At 41.4% G+C, this 17,698-nt stretch overlaps 1 protein-coding gene and 2 non-coding genes across 5 annotated transcripts; all 3 read left to right on the top strand.

Annotated features, from left to right (window-relative positions):
- Positions 1–1,636: 1,636 nt before the first annotated feature.
- Positions 1,637–17,290, top strand: LOC117446787 (transmembrane protein 198-like). Of its 3 annotated transcripts, none has more exons than XM_034083207.2 (5): positions 1,637–2,127; positions 14,590–14,823; positions 15,446–16,021; positions 16,639–16,787; positions 17,048–17,290. In XM_034083207.2, exons 2-5 carry the CDS (start codon positions 14,670–14,672, stop codon positions 17,195–17,197), a joined length of 1,029 nt encoding a protein of 342 aa, XP_033939098.1. In that variant the 5' UTR covers positions 1,637–2,127; positions 14,590–14,669; the 3' UTR covers positions 17,198–17,290. The 3 variants fall into 3 exon arrangements, with proteins under 3 accessions (XP_033939098.1, XP_033939100.1, XP_033939099.1); XM_034083209.2 differs by having other exon boundaries at positions 16,639–16,716; positions 17,048–17,190; XM_034083208.2 differs by having other exon boundaries at positions 16,639–16,728; positions 17,048–17,190.
- Positions 6,051–6,124, top strand: trnan-guu (transfer RNA asparagine (anticodon GUU)). The gene has a single exon. It is a non-coding gene; the product is annotated as a tRNA-Asn (tRNA).
- Positions 9,512–9,585, top strand: trnan-guu (transfer RNA asparagine (anticodon GUU)). The gene has a single exon. It is a non-coding gene; the product is annotated as a tRNA-Asn (tRNA).
- Positions 17,291–17,698: the final 408 nt, after the last annotated feature.

The raw sequence follows: 17,698 nt of genomic DNA, 5'->3' as shown, positions 1-17,698 counted from the left end.
TATATATATATATATATATCAATACCTGAATGTAGAATATCAAATGTTAACTCTTATACTGTACATCAATTAAAATGATTTATTTGAACAAGACTTTTATTAACATAACACCTCCTGTAATGAGTAAGGCCAGGCTCAATGAGAATAGTGACATAAAACCACAGTATATCTACTTGGCTTTATACTTATACAGAGATGACATGAACAAATATGTTTTGTTTGAGCTTTCTTATCATGTATGTGTGCAGGGCAGTCGCTGCCTGTAGTCTTCAGTGTGTTGCAGCTGTGTTGGAGGAGGTCTCCTGTCCCCCCATCTGGACCATGTTAGTAACTTCCTGTCACAGCATCTGCTCTGCCCCCACCCCACAGAGCCACAAGCAGACCTGACAGTCCACAGATACTGCTGTGAGTCAAACATGTGAGCATGACAGTGGGTGGGTGTACATTCGTAAAACTAAGAGATTAAAGTTATCTTGCTTCCTCTGCGTGGAGGACTGTCTCAATATGTCTCCATATGATAACCTAAACCAGGCTTTGACAAGCTGTACATTTATCAAAGGGAATAGCAAGGATGACTCATTGTTTTTATCAAAACATAAAAGCCTGGAGGCTGTATTGCATAAATGTTGGCAGCCAATGTATTACAAAGGAATTATATCATGCAAACTTTCAGTAAATGGAAGCCATATTGTAAATCGAATTGAAGATCTGGCTTCTACTTTTAAAGCTACAGAAAGTCATAGAAAATCATAATTTGCCTTCACAAAATGCCATAAAAAGACATCCACTGTATTACCTTGGTTAGAAATATGCATATAAACTTGTTTAACTTGTAATAAGTAATTAATAAATTACTATCGTAGATCAGTTATAATCCATCAGTTAGGACTATTGTGTAAATAAGTTAGTGTTGGAATCCAATGAGTTGTTGGTATACCTATCTGCAGTAGGCCTATTTCTCCAGTAGGTCAGAGGTCATGGTTTCTATGTGTTACTTGATAACTGAACTATCAAGAGAAAGCTAGTGGAAGACGACAAACGACAAAAAACCTAGCAATGTTTTGGGGTTTTTATGCTCTACAAACAGTTTTTTAATTAGTTATTCATAAATGTAGGCTATTTAGATTTCTACAAAACTTTTAAGTTACAAAGTAATTAACATGGAAAACAGGAACAACAATTCAGGATTCAAATATAAAATAGAAAGCATTAACATTTAAAAGAAAGGATTTAGATATCAATTATGACCTGGTCACCTATACATCCTTCAAAGGGGCCTTTATTAGAACGTGGTACTGTTAAAGCTAGCACTTTGGACTATCACCTAATTAAAAAAACAGCTGTAGTTCAGCTGGTGTGGGTCTTAATTATAACTTTAGCTGACATGTGTTCTCATGGGAAGTTGGACAACATCTGACAAACACAAGGGTTTTCTGTAAATGGACTAATTATGTGACTAATATTTTATTTATTTTGTGTCACATGCGACACAAACACCGTAAAAAATCTAAGTAAAATCAGGGTGAGTTTATTACAGGAGCTCAGGTATAGCCAGCTAGCTCATTAAAGCTAGGGCCTCGCTCATCTGTTGCTGAGCCCCCTCACCCCTCCCTCCGCTGCTGACGACGCTGCTGGATGGAGATAGAGAGGGGGATTGGGGGATTGCCTCGGAGGGAAACTTTTCCTCCTTTGTTTTTTTAAGTGCCGTTTACTTCAGCGACGAGAAATGGAAGAGGGGAGGTGTGTGAGGGAGGTTAGTTAAGATTTTCCAGAGAGGAGGAGGACTCGGGAGTAGTTTGGTGTGTGGAGCCACAGACGGGAACTCCAACGGTTAGACACGAAGTGAGGGAGAATGGAAACCAGCTAACCGTCCTCCTCACATCTGCACTCACAGCCATGTTTGCGTTCAAAACGTGTGCCTGAGGCAGGGTTGGGACAATAATGATGCCGTTGTTGTCGGTTTAATGCTAGTGTGTGAAGTTTAAACTTGTTAAAAAGAGCCTAGGGAGACGTTGGGAAAAAACCGGGTTACCCTGCTTTGTGTCGGTGAATGGTGGGGTGTTTTTCCTGTTTGACAGAGCAGATTGTCAAGGAGAAGTTACAACTGCCGAACAGCCAGGCTCAGCGGTAAGTTTTAAAATAATTTACTGAAGAAAGAAAATGTGTTTCAGATCCCCACATGACTAGATCATTCTTTGTATTTACAGGTTTGGTTGTCTGACTGCTTTTCTTTTTCAGTTGACATTTGAGTATGTTACTCCATTTACCGATAATGACTGATTGTAGTCGAGCGATTCCACCTCAGGTCCTGCCTGATGAGTGCCAAACTCTACAGCTGGACATATTTGTAATAACACGTAGCCAGCCTGCCTGCTTCCATGGCTGCTCCCCTTTTACATTTTACACTTGAAGCACATAATGCAATTTATCCTTCAGCCTTTGAGGACAAGGACATAATCATCCAGAATAATAATGTCTTTATTGGTGTGCACTGAACCAAACATTTAGCCCAACATTCCCCAGTGCTGGGCTTTGATCAGGACTGGCTGGGAATAAGTTAGTGATATGAAAGTTCTGCCATTGGAAGAGGCAAGTGGCCTGTAGTATAACATAATAACTCAATTCTTATTTGAGTTTTTAATAGTTTTAAATCCAGTCATGTGTTATAACATTGTTTGGCAAAGTTGAATAGTGTAGAATAAGCATATGGAAGCATCCCTCATCTTTTAGGCAAACATATGTCTCTTTATAGCCCACATTGGCGGTTCTGCTGTGTGATCCAGGCTGGGAGTGCCTTTTGGGTTTTTGTCTTGAGATGACAGCCTACATGTCCTGTCTTTACTGGGGAGTGCAGTCTGTAGTTACCCCCCCCAAGTGCACCACCCCATCTACTTCACTGTCAGCCTGCACCAGATGGTTTTACACCTTTGAAAAGGCAGAGAGGAAGCCCTTCCCTGCTCTGGGAAAGAGAGAAGGCAGGAAAGAATAGAGCACAGGGGTTAATGAAAGTTAGACTACACATGTTGTTATGTGTGGTGCCTTTTAATTAGCAAGGACCCAAGAGTGTCGTTTTTGTCTCGTTCTATGCTATGGTGACTCCTCTTATGTTTAACGATTATTATTTAAAATACTTTAAAAGAGTGTTTTTAGGGACAGAGAGTGTACACAGCAAGAGCAGCTGACCCACACAAAAAAGTAGGAATCCCCATTTTATGAGGACCGGCTTTAATTTTAGTTTGGGTAATTGCATTGTTTGGATCGGCTTTCCTCTTCAAACACAAGCGATGTTTCCCCCCTTAAGACAAAAAGGCCAGGCAAAGGTCTATTCTTCTTAAGTTATTGGCTGGCTTTATCAGCAGTAACAAACCTATCTGAAATGGCCAACTCTATGATTTATACTAATAAGTTGAATGAAATACACAATTCTTACTTTTTACTCTACATAATAAAACAAATGTGTTTGTCACAAGCTGTCTGATAGCCCTCAATTAAAAAAATGGAATATCTCTTATTTCTTTTCAGTTGTTGTGGCAGTTAAAAAAGACGAACTTCATTGCCTTCTATGGTAACTTAAACAATTGCTTTCATTTAGGTGGGTTTACGTCAGGGGTTTTCAGAATTGTTTGGTAAGCACTCCAACATTGTCAGGCCTAGGGATGGGACGATATATCATCTGGTAAGAAAGAACCGACGCACACAATGTTGCTTTGGTTTTGATTATTTATGCAGAGGGATTAATTATTTCCTTATTTAAGAACGAGTTGTCTTATCTTTGCAATATACATACTTGTTTCTTATCAAGGTATGCTTACAACTATTAAAATGGCACACAAGCATACCAGAATCATTTTGGATAGTGGGGACATGAAATTCTTACCATCCCATGCCTAGTCAGGCCACATGCTCAGGCCTCCTCCATCTGTCCATATGGACGACACATGGACATTGTGTACTGAGGAGGTACTCTACGCTTGTCACAATGAATATGAGCAGTTATGGGAGAGCTGTTTTGTATAATCTGCCTTCATCGGCAAATGCAGATGATCCCTTTGTCTTCCTGCATTACATATTAAATGACAAACTAAAGCGTAACTAAAAGAAATTTAACATGGCTGAGCATCGACCTTATTTCCCGTGAGACTCAGAGATGGAAGGATTCTGAGAATCCTGGGTGCAAGAGAAACCCCATTGTCACATGGAAACCACATAACAACTGATTCCAGTCATTTTGAAACATCCATGGGCTACTTATAGCCCTTAAAACATAGGTTATAGTTATTATGACATGAGAGGGGTGTACGTTTGCTTGGAAAATAAAGGGCACACGTGATATTTTAGGCTCTTGAGATCGCTGTAGGAGGTACAATTATTTTTAACTGGAATTTGAAAAAGACGGTAAATGGCTGCTCTAAATGATAGAGCTGCAGACATATATAGGCACTGCATGGAGGTCTGAAGTGGAGCGCTACTTACTCTGGCACTACAGCAAACATATTTACAACATTATAAGTTCATCAGTTTTATCGGATTTTACTTTGACAGTCTGCCTAAGAAACTCTTTAACCCTGTAAAAAGAAATAAAAAAACCCAAGTTTGATGAGAGCTAAACCAGTTTTAATATAATAATATCATTATCGCCGTATGACATTTTCCCAGATTGACTTCACACAGCACACTCTTGTAACTGTGTGGACGTTGTTCCTTTCTTCTGCTCTAGTCCAATAGCGTTCATTAGCAGAATATATTATCTCATACACAGTGCCTCACTGTCATGCCCTCACTAACATATGGACTCCACCGCGCCGCCTACTAAATGCTGCTCTCCACCACAAACCCTAATAGAGCGTTATGGAGCTGCCCCACCTAGCTGCACACGCTCCACACTGTTCCTTCTGCTGCTGGATAACTGCTTCAATTTACTGCAGCATAAAGTGTTCTGTTGGTAGATGGATATAACTCCTAACATGTTGTATTACCATGTGTATTTCTAATGTACAGTATACGCGCATGCACCATCAACATGTGACTCTTGAAAAGGCTCCTTATTGTGTTTCTGATCTTTCTCATGCCTCTCTTTAAGTAGCTCTCTGCATTTTTAAGTTGAAAGGCCTCCATTGTTAAGACTTTAATCAGGCCTGAGATTGAGAGATTATGAGGAAAAAACAAGTCAGAAAGGCCTACTTCTTTATTAAATATTGCCAAGTGACTATTATTTGGGTCCATGGCTAGAGAGCAGCATATTTGGCAGGCAGAATTAGGAACTTGATATTTTTTGGAAATAGGAGACAGTTTGAGTCCTACATTACATCTGCCAGGATGTGACTAGTCAGCTGCCAATTGTATCTCATTAAATATGATGTAAATGTGCATAACTCTAAAGAAGTAATGAAGACGTTGAAACACTTTCTGTGCTGTGTGCAATAGAAATGTAGCAGGGTGGATTGAGTCGGCACTTGGAGGCAAATCGTTTTGAATAATGTTCACAATTTTGAAAAGAAAACCCCTTTATTTTAGTTCAATAAAGGTGTGTTTCATCCTGCATATGTTTGTATCACATCTTGTCATGTAGTTTTAAGTCCATGTACTGGTAAATGTCTTTTGATCTAGCAACTGATGAGTAGGGAAAGACCATGTGACATACCGGAAAGGCTGCTTCTGTAGAGAACAGACCTGAATACAGATGAAGATGAATATATGATACATTTATCACAGATGCACAGAGCCTCTCTGATGTTATGCCTGATTACATTTGGCCCTTTAATGGCACCTTAGCGACAGCGAGGTATTATGTTAAGATTGTAAGCTTCTGAGAAACCAGCATCATAAGTAAGAACTTAACTGTTACGCATCATCATGTATATCCTTATATCGATATTATTTAAAAACTAAAGCTTTAAGACTAGCACACATTCAGCTTCCACAGGTTTGATTTTAGGCAACTTATACTCTTCTGTATTGCAGGAAGGAGAACAGACCTCTTGAAGCAAATGGCAAATGAATGAGGGTGGAGGCTGAGGTAAAGTGCACGCCCCTTTCTTGAAGGGAGGCATGTCTCTGTGGCGCAATTGGTTAGCGCGTTCGGCTGTTAACCGAAAGGTTGGTGGTTCAAGCCCACCCAGGGACGTTTTCTGTTTGAATAAACAAGACCTGGACACACCAATCTGACAACAAATACCTGACACAGACGGACCCCGACTGTTGCGTCTCTGCGTTTTGGCCATGTGTCGCACTGGAACACCATGAGTTAGGGCTGTGCGATTATGGCAAAAATCATAATCACGATTATTTGGGTCAATAATTGATATCACGATTATTTTGATGATTATTCATTGACCATTTATTGAACTTTAAAACAAATAATATTTTACCAATAAACAAGAACAACAAATATGTTGGAGCGCACTTACAAAACCATACTAAACATACATTATTAATATGATAAATACAAATAAATTAGACCAAAATAAATTAAATCAAATATGATGCAGTGCACTGTCACAACCTACTGAAAACTCCTTAACATATAGCCAACATGTTGGTAAAACATATTCAACATATTCCACTCAGTTAAACGTTGAAGGCTGGCCAACCGTCATGGTCCAGAAGTAACAGGAAATAAATGTTGAACTACAATTTAAGACCAAATAAAAATGTTTAGGCCACCATGGCAAATGCTGGTAGGGCTGCTCATGTCATCTCTTAAAGATTTTTTGCAAGAAACACCAGCCTGTTTACATGGTCTGGTTTCAGAGATGAGCGCAGGCAGGTGACGAGCCACCTGTACTGAAGACCCTCAGCCACGCCCCGACACATGGGGTGACGCCGGCCAATCACAAAGCTTTGATGTGTTCAAGTGCATTATTCTGGCACAGGAAGATTATGTTACAGGACATTAACGATAAAACAGAATATTGTTGTTCTATTTTTAGACACATCTCGCGATCGACTGGTTGGGCACCCCTGGGCTAGACCATAGGTCCGTTGTGGTCGCAAAGTAGTCAGCTGAAGCCACATCTCTCTCAACTTCCCCACGGCATTTGTCATATAGTGCAGGCAGCGCAGACCTGCTGAAATAATACCGAGGCGGCATCGCGTAACGTGTGTCCAACGTGTTGACAAGTTGCTTGAAGCCCTGGTTGCTAACAGTGCTAACTGGGCACATATCTTTAGCGATGTGAAATGTAATGACAAAGTACTTGCAAGTACACTCACAACACATGTCACTCCCACGTGGCCGAGTGGGCTTTTAGGGAGGGCGAAAGCGCACCCAGCAAAATAATCGTATTTTGTCAATTATGCTGTTTTCATAATCGTCGCAAGCCATAATTGTAATCGCGATTAAAATACGATTAATTGCACAGCCCTACCATGAGTGGCAATAACTCTCCTTACCAGCAGGCGGCGGTAGTGTGTATTCGTCATTCAAAAGAGGCAACAACCGGAAGAGAGACTGCTTGATACACCGAGAGAAGAAGAACAGACTGCGTGATATAAACAAACAACAAATAGTGTGTGCGTTCCATTTTCACTCTACAGCGAGAAGCTCATGGGGCTTTCCCGAACCTGTGTCGAGAGCTGGAGTTAAATGAAATCTCAGATTTAACTTCTTAATAGTTTGTTTGGGTCCCTCACTTCCGTTTCGCTTCTCATGCACTGATTCGCTAAGCTGAACAGCCAATCAGAGTGATTTCTTTGGCCGAAAAGGCGTCGGCACGGCTGAAAAGTCCTGACGGTGCGGGACACACCAATCTGAGTAGGGCGTGTCGACGCTTATCGTCGGCCTGACGCCCACCGACGCCGATAATCGGCCTGGTGTGTCCGTGCCGCCCGGACACACCAATCTGACAAAGAACTGACACAGACGGACCCCGACTGTTGCGTCGCCTCGCGTCTCTTGGTTTTGGGCCTAGTGTGTCCGTGCCTAAAGGCAGCGTTTCTCAAAGTGTGGAGCGGGGATGTGATAGGTGGGTCACAAACGGACGCGATGAACGGGATATTTTTTTAATTTATTTATCTTTTTAATTTTTAAATACATTTTTTGGACCTCAGGCCAGAATCGAACCTGGGTCCTCGCGGGCGGTAGTGGACTGTTACAGCCGGAGACTCGCAACGGCGATGGACTTTCACAGCGCCGGAGCCGCCGGGTGTTTGGGGTGGAGGATGCGGTACCGGCGCAGCGGCGCTGTGAAAGTCCACATCCCACCTATGCCAGAGCCAGCGGCCCACCAACGGCAGCGGCCCACCGGGAAAAGTCCCGAATCTCCCGATGGCCAATCCGAGCCTGCTCACACACACACACAACTGAAAACAAAATCATTTACAGACATATTTAAAAATCTCTCACACACACACACACACACACACACACACACACACACACACACACACACACACACACACACACACACACACACACACACACACAGCGTTGCAGTCGGGAAGAAAAGCAATGAGGAGCGGCACCTCCCCACTTCATAAGGAGTTTAACAGTGACACTTTTCGAAAACCCATTTGTGTCCCCCCACTTTACAAATAGGCCTATGTTTATTATTATTTTGTAACGCAAGCCGTCATCGCCACGGAGGAGCACACAGCCTCTGTGAGCGAGCTAGACAGAGTAAAGAGAGATAGAGAGAGCACACCTAATATAGATGTAAAAAATAAATTAAGAAATCATTCCAATGTGAACTATAGGACGGTAAAAAAAAAAAATGTTTAAAAGGGGAGTGATTAGTAAAATATGCATAAATAAAAAGAAAGAATGCTAACTAGGTAACATAAGATAAGAATAAACAAGTTTAAATGATTTGTTATTGGTAGTGATCATATTCTAAAGATGTTTGTATTATTGAAAAGTATACAGCTCTCTTTCATCTGAGTGTTGAGAGCTGTATCTATAAATTCATTTTGGGCTCAAAGTGCACCAGATTGATGCATTTCACTTTGACATTTAAAAAAATATCTTTTTTTTAAGGTTAAAGGTAGCATATAATAATGTTAAAATGTGCTAAATATATACACTGCAAAAAACTAAAAAAGAGGAGTAAAAGTAGCTCACGACTTGTTTTATTTTTTTAAAGTAGCTCTCATCCTAAAAAAGGTTGGAGACTCCTGTTATAGAACGATACATTTGACAATTTTAAGCTTGGCCTACCATTTTATTGGAGCGATGAGGAACAGGTGGGGCTTGAAAAGGCCCTCCTGTTCAAAGTGGGGAATGACAGAAAAAGTTTGAGAACCACTGCCTTAAGGTAACACAACAGTTGACGTGTTCAGGGGCGAGGTTCCAGGAAACCAGTAACAAAAGTATAACTGTTACACATTATCAGTTGCTGTATGTCCTTCTTTCGACAACAATTGAAGACATGAACTAAAGCACATTTAGCTTCCACAGGTTTAATTTGAGTCAACTTCTACTGTATTCTAGGAAAACAAACTTCTTGAAGCAAAGAGCAAATGAAAGCGAGTGGGGACAGAGATCAATTCCACACCCCTTTAGGCAGCATAGCATGTCTCTGTGGCGCAATTGGTTAGCGCGTTCGGCTGTTAACCGAAAGGTTGGTGGTTCAAGCCCACCCAGGGACGTCTCCTTTTTAAATAAACATACAAGGGAACAACCCAGGTTACATGTTACAGGGCTATTAATGCAGTTGTCAACACACCGTGACACAGTTAACTTTGCAGTGTGTGCATAGCATAGCACAACAGAGCTCTGAAAACATAATGTCATTGCTATATCTCAGGTTTTGAAGCTCGGGCTGAAATTGAAGTCCCAAATATCCATCGCCATGATCTAGTTTAATATCATTATTTATTTACTTGCAGTTGTGCCTACGTTTTATTTTTTGATTTGTACATTTATGCACTTTTATGATCATTATGAATTTTAACATATATCTATGGAGGATGTCAATAACATTTACAAAGCCTGAAAGCATTTAAAGCCTGGCAAATAGAGTACATTTACTATCATGTGGTGCTTTGTTCATTACGCAAGTTGTTACATCACACCAACTCCATACTGCAATATTTTCCATTGCGTAATCAGAGACACAATGGCAAGTGTTATAAAGATTAGCGTGTTAGCCAGACAGATTAAAAGCTTGTTTTCATAAAATTGCAAGGTGGCCTTTCCTGCTGTTTCCTATAGGAACCAATTTGCTGTTTGTGTTGACAATGCTAGCTTTCATGGCAGTGAAGAGCATACTGTCGGTAGATGCATCGTGTTTCCCAGACTCATTTGAATCTAGGCAGTGGTGTTGTTCAGATGAAGCGATGTTTCAGTGTTGATGGTTCATCTTTTTGTTCCTGTCTGCTCTCTGTCACAACACAAGGGTCAGTTCCTGCTGAAAGCTGATGTTCCACTTCCTCCTCTGGTCCTGAGCTTCCTGCTATGGAGAGACAGGAAGCTCAATTGTGGCCCATATGATGTCTTGCTCAATATGAGAATTAAAGCGGATGTTATTGTGACGATGAGCATCAATGTATCCATCTTTATAGTATGGGGGTTATAGCCGTTTGAATGACCCCCACTGTGACCATAACCTTTATTCCCATGGTTCCTTCAGCTGGTTAGAGTGTTCAGCTGAAGGTGGTGAAATGTATTGCTACAACTGCAGAGCGCAGACCCCGGCACGTCTCACATTCTTGGTAGAGTCTTCCGAGTGAAGTTGTCAGACAGCCAGGTCATAATACGGCAGGATTTCAGTTTCTCAGCTGGCCATAGCCGTCAAGTTGGAGGAGCCCTTGCAGAATCCTTGGATCTGAACACACACGCCCACCCAACTCTTCTTCAAACACACCCAAATTTGCTATGTGGGGAACTCTTTTAGTCATCCCAGCCTGTTCCTCAGCAGCTGAGCACTCAGTCTGCTCAGCCCCCCGCAGTGTTTGTTCAGGGGGAGTATACTCCTGGGCAAGTTTTTGTTTGAAGGGTAACATAATATTACAATAGCTCATTTTCAGCTAATGCTTATTGTTTGTCAATTCACAGTTCCTCCTGCTGCCGCTTAAGTAAACGTAAGTGATACTTCTAGAGGCAATTGTGTGTTTTGTTTTTCTATTTTCTTACCATTGGACTCCAAGAAAAGGGGTTTGGTACATTTCAAACCTCGACTGATCAAGCTTGTCCTAGCTGGAAATGAAATACTCTGTAAACTCTTTAGCCCTTAATCAGCCGGTCAGTGGGTCCACCAACTATTCGACGGATCGTCCCTGGTGGAAATATCTCTCTGACCTTAGTGATCCTTTGGCGTCATAATGAAGATGACAAAATGTTTTTGAGGGAAATATATTAATAAAAAACCTTTTGATGGATTGCTATTAGATCTATTGTATGTAAGGTCCTTTAAAGACAAATGTGATCCTCTGACTCTCCATCTAGCACTATTATGAGATTTACATTACATTACATTTAGCTGACGCTTTTATCCAAAGCGACTTACAATAAGTACATTCGACCAGGAAGACACAACCTTGAAGAAAACAGAATCATATAAGAACATCAGGTTTCAAAGAGCCAAGTATTTCAAGTGCTACTCAACTGGCTATAGATAAGCCAGTCCTTTATTAGTATATAAGTGCTCTGTTAGCAGTTCTTTGTTAGTAATTCTATCGCTCGAGGTGGAGATTTAGTTTTGAATGTTGTCCAGTTCTTTGTTTTAAAGCTGAAAACAAATTAATTTCCTAGCTCTACTGACATTTTTAGCATACAAAACTTAAATAATTATTCCAAAACATCAGCATTCTCACTGTGAGCATTTTAGCAAGCTGATGTTGGCATCAAGCTACAACTAAGTAAGTACACTGCAGCCTCACAGAGCTGCTAGCGAAGACTCCCAGTCTTATTGAGTTGTATTGAATTAGTTGCCAGGCGACTTCAGCTCGCAGAAAATTCAGCTAAGAAGAAGAATCGGAAGGGCCTCCAGAGCGCTACGTCATTAAGATAGATAGTTCTGTTTCTAGTTAGGACACCCTCCCTCCATCAGTCACCAGCGCTCTGAAGGCAAATACTTGGCACACATCTTACAGCAAACACTCGGGATCTCCCCTCGGTGCTCTCAGCCATCTTTATGCGGTCTCCTTTTTTCGTCCGCATGGTTTCCTCTGAGTGCCACTAGAGGTCACAGCATGGGCCTCAGAGTCTTTGTTTTGCCCCATAATGGCTCCATTCTCCGTCAGCAGCAAGGCCTTCCAAGCCTGCTAGACATAGGACACCATTGTGACAGAGAGGTAACGTGAGGCGGACTCATGGGGAAATGTGTGAACTTGTGGTGTTAAGTTAATTACTTTTAAAATGGTGATGAAATATAAACTAGTTCACACATAGCGCCTGGTAAACGAAAAAGTAGTCTGACCAATTGCAATAGAAGATCAAACAGTATCCAGATATGATGTGTGTTAGAGAGGAAGACATTGGGCTTCATTGATTTCTATTAGACTCTGACATTTGACCATATAATGGTTTAACTGGAATCAATAAGCGGACCACAAAGCGCTCATTCAAAGTCAGGCTCTCTTGAAGCAAAAGAAAAAGTCAAGAGAAAATCTTGTTAGTGTCCAATAACCGAAATTATTGTGAAAAGAAAAAAGGGCTACTGAGTGATATGTTACTATATGTTTGTATTTTGTAAGATAGAGACATCAAATCACGTGTGTTTGTGTATAAATCTAGAGAACAATAGATTACCTGTACTTTTTGTTTTACCTTTCGCTGCATTCGTGTCCTATTGGACAAAGGCCAGCTGGGGCAAAGTGCTCCAGGGACAACCAATAGCAATCTGTAAGAAGTAAACGTATAGATACCTTTGTGGAAGTACACATTCACATTTGAACACTTCCACAACATGGAGAAGAAGATCACAGTGAAGAGACCAAAGCCCTCAACAATGAGCTTCCTGTGTCTGTCAATCCGTTTTCTAACCTCTTATCCGGGGTTCATGGGGCTGGAGTCATGCTTATTGGGCAAGGAAAGCCAATCCATCACAAAACATTTAGACTTAAACTCAAGTGTCCTCAGACACAAATATAGAGATTATATTTAAACTCTTCTTGTGACACTGCTGACCACCAAGCCGCCGTCCCGCCCTGAGCCCCGTGTGTAGTTTTATTATTTCCTGCAACAAAGTTTGGTTCCTCATTTTAAGTTGGCTAGAGTTGATCCACAGAGCTCCTTTTTGTTTGAAAATATTTTATTTTGCCTTTGTCTCATTCTATCAATATTACTTTTTGACTTGCTTTAGTAAATTATCTTAGCTATTAACGTATATCCTCAAAGTGGAAATACACTATAATATAACCTCCACTAACCCATATTGTCCGGACTCTAAATGACCACATCCTAAATGTGTGTCTTGTCTTTCAGTAAAGAATCCGACATTGACGTTGTCACTGATGGGAAGCAGAAAGAGGGAGACAGGGACATGAAAATCTGCGAGAGACTAAAGAAGGAAAGAAAACGTTCCAATGGGCTCTCTTTTTTTCCATGTCAAGTAATTCATAGGCAGGACATACACATTACAGAGCCCTGTGTCTAAGTAGAAGTTGTAACAAATGAGGCACATTTTACTGTAAAAGAGGACACATATTTAAGGTGTGGAATGTTCCATTTGAAGGAGAGGTAGTGGATAGACAGAGAAGACAAAGAATAAAGGCAGGAGGGACTGTTCCTGACTGTTTGTCCCAAGCAGAAAACGTGAGTGAGCTGTAATCGGATCTCAGCTGTGGTGAGATCATACATGAGGCCTCGGAGCGAGCCGTCCACCCACAGACCCTCAGCCCCACTGCAGCCTCTGGCTCGCTGCAGACTGAATATCAAATGTAGCTTTTCTATAGTACCAATTTAGGTGAAATTAAAAAGAACTACTACAAATGTTTGAGGCATTGTGTTACGTAAATGTGATTGAAAAAAGGCGGGCCATATTTTACACTGTACTTTAGTATATCAGCTTGTTACTGTAGTGAAAACTGTGCATCTCAAATGTGGGAATCTCTTTTTCTTGTTGGATGAACCGAAAGACTTGTGTTCACTTTTGAACAAATATTCCTACTTCTTATGCCTGATAAACATTTTCACAGTGCTGCAAAAGTCAACATTTTAGAGATATATGACTTTTACAGTTACATAGAAACATGTGGCTGTTATCATAATAAATGATCAATTACCTGTAGGTGTGTATATCTTTAACAATGAAGATGGTCAAGGGGGTTTAGTTGGAAAGAACAAAACAAAAATGGATTAATTGTGAAGAAAAAAGTATATTCAAACAATTACTTTTCTCAGAAGACCGACCATTGATGGCTGTCAGAGTTTATGACCCTTAAGACAGGACAGAGATCAACAGGGTGCCTGTCTCATTGATTAAAGCGAGTGAATGAGCTGCTTGTGTGTGCCCAGGTTGCATAGCTTTGTGTTGAGTGTATGACAGCTGCGCATACAGAGCAGCTAGGCAGAAGTCACAGTTGACCTGGAGGTTTCACACTTCACATTTACCCTGGAGAACTTCAGTTTTCTGTGTTGATCAGAATACCACACCATTTCTTCATTTTCCGGTATTTCATAAACATGTCCTCTTCGTTTAAATTCCCCAGACCTGCTCAGATGGACTTGAGATAACGTCACCAGAAGTTTCACCCTTGTCCCGAACTCCAGCCTCCCGCAATCACCCATAATGGCAGACCTCAGCGGGCTGAGCACCGAGGGGGCCGGGACAGGCTCGGTCGAGGTCGACGCCTGCAGTTTGGAGATAGAGAGGAAGTATGATGTCATCCCTGCCGTCATATGCTCCATGTGTTGCCTGTTCGGCATCATCTACTGCTTCTTTGGTGAGGATCCCCATAGACTATGGCATCAGGGAGGGTCAACTAAATGTTTTTGGGATGAAATCACCTACCATCAAAATGCCACGTGTAGCTTCATAGTACTGCATTAAAAGTCACCTATTGTGCAAATTGTGTCCCCTCTGTGTAAAGACATTCTGAAAGCTTCAAGAAAGAATATTCTCTCTCTTTTTGTCCTGATCCATTTATATAAAAACATGTCTGAAAATGAGCTGATCAGATTTTGGCCACTTTATGAAGTCATAACGTTGTTTTAGCTTGTGTAACCATCAGCCAATCACCAACCAAGGTAACCCTGCTGCAACTGATGCTGCAATGAATGATCTGTTTAGTATTTGGAGCCAAACATTTCAGAGACATGTTTGTATATATCTGAGACCTGTAATATATTGATGAAAACGGTATAATAGGGGACCGTTAAAATATCAATAAACGTGTGCTTTTGCTTGATCTTAGTGGTTTCACACAAAAACATTCTCACTATGTGTCCAGAGTTGCTTTGTTGAGCTTGAACCTTTCACATTTATATTAAAGGATAAATGTTTATCCTCTGATTTTACATCTCCTTATTCCTCATTGTAACTATTTCCGGTTTCTCCTCCTCTAGGTTACCGCTGTTTCAAGGCAGTCATGTTCCTGTCTGGTCTGATGTTCGGCTCCGTCGTCATCTTCTTGCTGTGCCACAAGGAGCACGTGCTGGACACGCAGCTGAGCGTGGAGGCCAGCGCCGGGATTGGCCTCGGCATCGGCCTGCTGTGCGGCCTGGTCACTATGCTGGTGCGAAGCGTCGGCCTCTTCATGACCGGCCTGCTTCTGGGCCTCTTATTGGCTCTCGCCGCCCTACTGGTCACTCACCAGTTCTACACTCCAACCACAGTCTGGGTCCCACTGGGTTCCCTTCTGGGGGCGGGCATGCTGTTTGCTGTGCTGACACTGCAGTGGCAGAAGCTCTTCACCATGATCTCCACGGCGGTGTTCGGGGCAGCCATCATGACAGTGTGTGCTGATTACTTCGTGGAAATGCTGGTGTTGGCTAATCATGTGTACGAATGCTTGCGCCTTACAACCGGGCCACCTCTGTGCTGGTACAGCTGGGTCATTCTGGGCATCTGGCCCGCCCTCAGCCTCATAGGAGTACTGGTCCAGTGGAAATTGACAGATGACAGCTTCTCGCACACTGACGGTAAGGAGGAAATATCATGTGCCTTTGAGTTCTAAATGTCAACTTTCAAGAATTGCACTTAAAAACAGAGGAATAAATGTGTCTTCACAAATATCAGGCAACTTACTCCAACTAGGTGAAACAGTAACAGTATTCACAGAGCAGGAACAGCCAATGAGAGACCTAGCTCTGCCCCTTTTCAACTTTCTAAGAAAAATCCCAATTTCTTGCCAATTGATAAATATGGGCCCAGATGCTTTAAGTTAGTATTTTGTCAGTTTTTATTTAAACTAGGGCTGCTCGATTATTGGAAAAATCATAATCTCGATTATTTGGGTCAATAATTGTTATGGCGATTATTAAATGCGATTATTCATTGACTTTGAAAACATCCATTTGTTGGAGAAAAAAAATGTGAACAGTATGTTTTTAACAGTTGATTACCCTGAACTTTAAGTATAATTCAACTGAAAAAATTATTTTAAAAAAATTATCGTTTTATTTCGATTACGTTGTTTTCGTAATCGTTGCAAGCCATAATCGTAATCGTGATTAAAATACAGTTAATTGAGCAGCCCTAATTTAAACCATGATGTGATGTTACAAAAATGCCTTTGATTTTTCACTTCTTCTTGTAGTGGTTATCAGTCGGAGACAGAAGAGAGTCCAGCTGATGCGGATTCGAGAGAAGGACGCCAAGAAGCGACAGCAGGCAGGTGGGCAGGAAGGCACGTACCGCCGTAAACCCACCCCAGTGAAACGTTACGCTGGGGATCTACTGGCACCGGTCAGTGTCACCCAACATGGCGTGTGCTGTAGATACTCATTAGTTTGTTTGTATGGCATCAGTTTTAGCTCACCAGTAAGCCTAGGTCTGTCATGACACTAACGAAAAACAATAATATTGTTAACTACATTTATTCTTGGCACAATATAGCCTCCAATTAAAGCAGTTATCATCACAGGCCTAACTAATGCCATGAAATTCTTGCTGATGTCCCTTTTTGTGTGTACCTGGCTCATCTCTCCCGGTGTTGTTTTTCTCAGAGCTACCTGCAAAGTCTGCGGGACAGACAGATGGGCACCGGCACTTCCCTTAGCAGCATCGGCACTTCCAACCACACCATGATTGACTTTGACTACGACACCGGGTCCACCGCGCCCCTCACAGCTACAACCCCAGTCGTCAGGGTCTGAGCCAAACAGAGAAAAGAAGGGACTACTTAAAGCTCTGCGGTTCTCTAACTGTGTCCTCCTAACCTACAAACGGCTCCCCTCGTGCTCTTAAATGGATTTAGAACTAGGATGTGCGTCTGTTCTGTCAAAGAGAATGCTGCTTTTTGGGGAGAAGTGAGAGGTGTTTGATGAAAGCTATAATATAACCACTGTGTTCCTCAGAGAAACACTTAAACACAGACACTAACAAAGTAGGGTCCTCCATTTCCTTTTATCGTGTATTAAATACATAAACAGCAAGTACGAGCCTCGTATGTTATTCTGTTTTGGTAGTGAATAATACAAAACAATATGTTTGACGTTACATGTACTGTTCTTAAAAAGTTAGTCATTGCCCTGAAGTGTTGTGTTATTACCTGTCTAACTGTGTGCTTGTAGAAGTTGTGAAAGTTTATCATTAAAATGTGTATTTTTTAGAGTTTTTTAAAGATAATGAAATATGACAAATGGATACATGGAGTA

The sequence above is a fragment of the Pseudochaenichthys georgianus genome, chromosome 5, assembly GCF_902827115.2.
Source record: "Pseudochaenichthys georgianus chromosome 5, fPseGeo1.2, whole genome shotgun sequence".
Taxonomy (NCBI): Eukaryota; Metazoa; Chordata; class Actinopteri; order Perciformes; family Channichthyidae; genus Pseudochaenichthys; species Pseudochaenichthys georgianus.
This window is presented reverse-complemented; position numbering and strand designations above follow the sequence as displayed.

Bases quoted from the DNA above. Each gene is read 5' to 3' on its own strand.
- LOC117446787 (XM_034083207.2), top strand. From the start codon at position 14,670: ATGGCAGACCTCAGCGGGCTGAGCACCGAGGGGGCCGGGACAGGCTCG. The intron at 14,824-15,445 runs GTGAGGATCCCC...CTCCTCCTCTAG, and splicing joins CATCATCTACTGCTTCTTTG to GTTACCGCTGTTTCAAGGCA. The intron at 16,022-16,638 runs GTAAGGAGGAAA...TTCTTCTTGTAG, and splicing joins CAGCTTCTCGCACACTGACG to TGGTTATCAGTCGGAGACAG.